General features: G+C 36.8%; 1 protein-coding gene across 1 annotated transcript; it reads left to right on the forward strand.

Annotated features, from left to right (window-relative positions):
• The first annotated feature begins 766 nt into the window (after positions 1–766).
• LOC106421412 (putative pentatricopeptide repeat-containing protein At5g52630) lies at positions 767–2,753 on the forward strand. Its single transcript, XM_013862261.3, has one exon. The coding sequence runs from the start codon at positions 926–928 to the stop codon at positions 2,696–2,698; it is 1,773 nt and encodes a 590-aa protein (XP_013717715.2). The 5' UTR covers positions 767–925; the 3' UTR covers positions 2,699–2,753.
• Positions 2,754–6,762: the final 4,009 nt, after the last annotated feature.

The raw sequence follows: 6,762 nt of genomic DNA on the forward strand, positions 1-6,762 counted from the left end.
CAATCCAGTAGTCGGTATGGAAAAGATGTAATTGAAATATACTAACAAATCACAATCATGCATACTCACACATGATTATATATCCATAAGTGTCTGCACTAACTGTTGTATCCTTGAGATCAGGGCCAACAACCTTTTAGGGAGCCACAATAATGAAAAATCAACATCAAGATGTTGAAAATTATTATGAGGTAAAGATAAATAGATCTTTTAAAAAAAGGTTCACTAAAAAAAATTATCTCCCCTCTTCTATCGTCTTCCTCTTTTCTCTTCTTTTCTGTTTATTTTGTTTCTCATCTCATTTTTTCTGTTTCTTATCACTTTTCTGTCACAATCCGTCAAGTACAACGATGAGCTTAATAAGTTTTTTTTCATCACCTTTTTGTGTAACACGACAGCCTCTATGATTGCGCAGAGTGTCACAAGCGACCAACACCTTCGCCTCCAATCCTATGTGGCAAGGAATGCCCCTAGATGGTTGACCGCAGTGTAATCGGAGGAAGCAACTGCTGCCTAAGCTCTTATTCTTATTCCTCTTTAAAGGGACTATTATTGTTCCCAAATGTTTGGAGGTTTTTATGGGGCCTATTGGTTTTCAGTTTGTTGTTTTCCTTTGCTTTTCATCGCTTGTGATTTTTTTTTTTGAGGTTACCTCAATGACAAAAAAAAGAATTACTCAGTGGTTCACCGGGTTTACCGGTCCGACCGCGGATGTAAAAACACTGGTAGGAACTCTACTCAAATTGTTGCGGTCATATGTGCTGGTCAACCACGTGACCATGAAATCCTACGCCAAATAAGTGAACAACTTAAGAAAATGGGCCTAACTGGCCGAGACAATTAATAATAGGTCATGACAAAATCTACCCAACAAAGAGACAACTAAACCCCACTGAGGTTTTGGTTTCTCGTCGAGCTCGTCCAAATGCTCGACAACGTTTCTTCAGGTTTCTTCGCCGTTCCATGCCACAACTACCATCTAATTAACGATCTCCTTCTTTCTTCAGCTCGCTCCAAATCCACTGCTAAAGGACTTCAGCTTCATGGTTATATCGTCAAATCAGGCTTCTTTCTCATCCCTCTCATCGCTAACAATCTCATCAACTTCTATTCCAAATCCCAGCTCCCACTCGATTCTCTCCGAGCTTTCGAAACCCAGCAAAAGAGCGCCACAACTTGGAGCTCCATCATCTCCTGCTTCTCCCAGAACGAGCTTCCATGGAAGTCCCTTGACTTCCTCAGGAAAATGATGGCTGGGAACCTCCGCCCTGATGATCGTGTTCTCCCGTCGGCTACTAAGTCCTGTGCGATTCTCAGTCGTTCTGATATCGGTAGATCGGTTCACTGTCTCTCGATGAAGAGTGGGTACGAGTCCGATGTCTTCGTGGGGACTTCTCTTGTCGACATGTATGGGAAATGTGGGGAGGTTGCTGATGCGAGGAAGGTGTTCGACGAAATGCCTCACAGAAATGTTGTTACGTGGAGTGCGATGATTTATGGGTATGCACAGATGGGTGAGAACGAGGAAGCTTTGCTGATGTTTAAAGAAGCTTTGTTTGATAATCTTGAAGTCAATGATCACTCGTTTTCAAGTGTCATCAGTGTCTGCGCTAACTCGACCCTTCTTGAGTTAGGTAGACAGATTCAGGGTTTGTGTATTAAGTCCAGCTTCGACTCGTCTAGCTTCGTGGGAAGCTCTTTAGTCTCGTTGTATTCAAAATGTGGTGTTCTAGAAGGAGCTTATCAAGCCTTCCGCGAGACCCCCGTGAAGAATCTAGGGATTTGGAACGCGATGCTCAAGGCCTGTGCGCAACACTCGCACGTTCAAGAAGTTATAGAGTTGTTTAAGAAGATGAAACGCTCTGGGATGAAACCAAATTTTATAACTTTTCTGAACGTGCTCAATGCTTGTAGCCATGCGGGTTTGGTTGATGAAGGGAGATACTACTTTGATATAATGAAGGAAGAATATAGAATCGAGCCAACGGATAAGCATTACGCTTCCTTGGTGGATATGTTGGCACGAGCTGGTAAGCTACAAGAAGCCCTCGAAGTCATCACGAATATGCCTATCGATCCCACGGAATCTGTATGGGGAGCTTTACTCACGGGCTGTACACTCCACAAGAACACAGAGCTTGCAGCGTTTGCAGCAGACAAGGTCTTTGAACTAGGACCAGTGAGTTCCGGTATGCACATTTCGCTATCCAATGCTTATGCAGCCGATGGTAGATTCGAATACGCAGCCAAAGCTAGAAAGTTGCTTCGAGACAGAGGGGAGAAGAAGGAAACAGGACTAAGCTGGGTTGAAGAAAGGAACAAAGTTCATACATTTGCAGCTGGAGAGAGACGACATGAGAGGAGCAAGGAGATCTACGAGAAGCTGGCTGAGTTAGGGGAAGAGATGGAGAAAGCGGGTTACGTTGCAGACACGAGCTTTGTTCTGAGAGAAGTGGATGGAGACGAGAAGAATCAGACAATAAGGTATCATAGCGAGAGATTAGCTATTGCTTTTGGGCTGATCACGTTTCCGGCGGATAGGCCGATCAGGGTGATTAAGAACCTGCGAGTGTGCGGGGATTGTCATAACGCGATCAAGTTCATGTCGGTATGTACGGCAAGAGTGATCATTGTGAGAGATAACAATCGGTTTCATCGGTTCGAAGGTGGCAAGTGTTCTTGTAATGACTATTGGTGAAGGACAAATGAGAATTGGTTTATATTTTAAACATAACGGCTAGCGGCTTCTTCTTCTTCATGATTTGTAGGAAAAAGTCATAATGATTTAGTACCATCATTGTTTTTTATATAGATAAAATTACTAGAATATTATAGAAAAGTTGGGATATGACTATAATAACATACATTTTAAAAAAATTATTAGAATGCCTGTATACCTCTAGTAAAATATAAGTAAGGTATTTGGTTAGTTTTTTTTAATTGTGATTATTTTTAAACAACAAATCCATGTCACTAATTATTATATCCACGTCATTAATAACTGTAATTATTTTAATCAAAAGAGAAGAAAGACAATGAATCATTTTTGTAACTAAATGGAAAAAAAAAACTACAAGTTTCATCGTTTGTCGCTTAAACCATAATATTTTGAGTCGATATTGTTGTTTACCGTCCGAAATTCTCGAACTGTTTTCTCCGATAACGTCTTCGCCGAAAACGTCTTCTCCGCAAGCGTTTCTACGAAATCTTCTTCGCTGCAATCGCTCGAAATCATCTTCTCTGATAAGTTTCTCGAGTTTGTGGCTGAGTTTTAATTTATGTTGTGGCTGGGTTACTTTTCTTTTACGACTGGTTTATACATGCAGTTGTGGCTGAGTTATTTTCCGCCAATCTCTGAAAACCTAGCTATAAGAAATGTGCATTCCGAGGAGAAAAGACAAATACATTCCAAAAAACACTCAAATTGGCAATTGTGGAATGTATTCATTTAAATTTGTTTGTGATTTGATACATATATTTGGATAATCTAATTTGTTTTTCCAGATCTGAGTGAAAGAGAAGATTGAACAAGAAGGGAATGGAGGAGACGGAAAGAAGTGACGGATTCAGCAGAGATGATACAGAAGAGTTCAATGAAGCTTGCAGACATGGAGAAGTTATCACCGGAATGGTGCAGAAAATCTGTATTTTTGGGTTTTCTATGTAAGAAACATAACTCACCCATGTATTGTGTATTTAACTTATGCTATGTTTACACAACTCAGCCGTGTCATTTATATATCTCAGCCGTGTCGTTTATATAACTCAGTCATACCTCAAACATACCCTAAAATCAGAAAATGTTTATAAAACTCAGCTGTGTCGTTTAGATAACCCAGCCGTATCGTTTATATAACTCAGCATAACTCACCCATGTATTGTGTATTTAACTTATGCTATGTTTACACAACTCAGTCGTGTCGTTTATATATCTCAGCCTTGTCGTTTATATAACTCAGTCACACCTCAAACATACCCTAAAATCAGAAAATGTTTATAAAACTCAGCTGTCGTTTATATAACTCAGTCATACCTCAAACATACCTTAAAATCGGAAAACATAATTCAAGTACTTAAAAAAAATTATATTGAAGATCATCTTATCAATATCAAGTGAATATAAATCAACTGGATGTGCATAGTTTCTTGAATTTTCAAGTTGAAACTTTAACTTGATCTTGAGATATATGTTCTCTTACAATCACTTATACAATTCTTACTTACAAAACTCTAACTTTAATATTTTCTTAAATCTAAACCTCAAATCCTAAACTACAGAATTATAAAGTTATAAAAATTATAAAGTTTATCTTTTTTAAATATGATATTTTTTTAATATTTAAAGTATAAGGTTTAGGTTTATAGTTTAGAGTTAAACTCAAATTTTAATCATTAATTAAAATATAATCTTTAATTTTTAAATTCCATTTTAAATTTTGATTTAAACCCATATTTACATTCTTTAAATTTAAGCAATTTTTAAAACAAATTGAAAAGAACTAAATTACAATTTATATTGATTTTTTCATGACCATTGATTGATTTTAATCTAAGGGTTCAAAACTATTTTTTTGTCTATCCTTATCCTTTTTCTCATTGGTTAATCTTTTTTTTCCAAGGATCACAATTTATGGTCATTGATTAAATGAAATCTAAAGGCCAAAAATCATTTTCTCATTTTCTTACAATTGACGGAACTTAGCCTTTTCATCTCTCTCTCTCTTTAACTCATTCTTCTTCTGAAAAACGACGAATCTGATGAGAGAGGGAGCAGCAGGATGTCGGATCACCATACATGACACTGGAGGATAGAAAGCTTCTTCTCTAACCGACCACGATCGAAGACGACAACCACTGCAGTAGATCTGTCTCAGATTTTTGAGTTTTTAAATCTATGTTTATGCGACTGATTTGTCTTTTGATTCATAATCTATAGACTCTTCTTTTTAGTTTCTCTTTTGGTTTCTAAATTCAATTTAAGTTTGGATGATGAATCTTGAGCCTGCTATAAGCTTTTTTGGTCGACTTGGTTATAACAAAGTCGTATTGTAACCATAACTCAGCATTTGATTATAACAAAGCCGTATTGCAACCATAACTCAGCCATAACGTATGCATAACTCAACCATAATATGATTATAACTCAGACATAACGTATGCATAACTCAGCTGTAACGTATTTGAATGGTATAAGTCAGCCGTAACATTTCTATAAGTCAGCCATCAAGTGTAATTTGTTTCGCGATGTTTCGTATTTTGGGCGGGAACAAAATCATTCCTTCAACTCTGAACACAATATTAAAATTTTAAATCTTTTCTTAAATTTGAAACTCAAACCCTAAACTATAGAGTAACCATAACTCAGCCATAACATATGCATAACTCAACCATAATTTGATTATAACTCAGCCGTAACGTATGCATAACTCAGCCATAAAGTATGCATAAGTCAACCGTAATGTTCCTATAAGTTAGCCGTCAAATGTAATTTGTTTCGCGATGTTTCATATTTTGGGCGGGAACAAAATCATTGCTTCAGCTCTTAACACAATATTAAAACTTTAAATCGTTTCTTAAATTTGAACTTCAAACCCTAAACTATAGAGTAACCATAACTCAGCACCATAACTCAGCAATAACATATGCATAATTCAACCATAATTTGATTATAACTAAGCTGTAACGTATGCATAACTCAGCCATAAAGTATTCATAACTCAGCCGTAACGTATCTGAATGGTATAAGTCAGCTGTAACGTTCCTATAAGTAAGCCGTCAAGTGTAACTTGTTTCGCGACGTTTCGTATTTTGGGCGGGAACAAAATCATTCCTTCAACTTTGAACACATATTAAAACTTTAATCTTTTCTTAAATTTGAACCTCAAACCATAAACTATAGAGTAACCATAACTCAGTCATCCCATATGCATAACTCAACCATAGTTTGATTATAACTCAGTTGTAATGTATGCATAACTCAGCCGTAAAGTATGCATAACTCAGCCGTAACGTATCTGAATGGTATAAGTCAACCGTAATGTTCCTATAAGCCAGCCGTCAAGTGTAATTTGTTTCGCAACGTTTTGTATTTTGGGCGGGAACAAAACCATTCCTTCAACTCTGAACACAATATTAAAATTTTAATCTTTTCTTAAATTTGAACCTCAAACCCTAAACTATAGAGTAACCATAACTCAGCCATAACATATGCATAACTTAACCATAATTTGATTATAACTCAACCGTAATGTATGCATAACTCAGCTGTAAAGTATGCATAAGTCAAACGTAAAGTATCTGAATGGTATAAGTCAGCTGTAACGTATGCATAAGTTAGCCGTACATATGCATAATTCATCCATAACGTATGTGTTGGATGCTCATTGTATAAACTAAAGTTATCATATTCAGATGACGCACCATCTGAGTTATCAAACATATAAAATCAGCTTTCAAATTCGTTATCTTCTTCGTCTTCTCTCCTTTTCTTACTTTTTTTGTTCAACTCTCCCATTTTCTTACAATTTACGGGACTTAAATTCTTCATCTCTCTCTTTGAGTCTTTCTTCTTCTGCAAGATGACGACTCCAATGAAAGAGGGAGCAGCAGGATGTTGGACCACCATACATGACATTGGAGGAGAGGAATCTTCTTCTTTAACCGATCATCATCGAAAACTACTGTAGATCTGTCTCAGATTTTCAATTTTTGTAAGTCTATGTTTTTTAAACCCAGTTGCGGAAGCATAAGATCTCGGAAAAA

The sequence above is a fragment of the Brassica napus genome, chromosome C9 (assembly GCF_020379485.1).
Source record: "Brassica napus cultivar Da-Ae chromosome C9, Da-Ae, whole genome shotgun sequence".
NCBI lineage: Eukaryota > Viridiplantae > Streptophyta > Magnoliopsida > Brassicales > Brassicaceae > Brassica > Brassica napus.

Bases quoted from the DNA above. Each gene is read 5' to 3' on its own strand.
- LOC106421412 (XM_013862261.3), top strand. From the start codon at position 926: ATGCTCGACAACGTTTCTTCAGGTTTCTTCGCCGTTCCATGCCACAAC.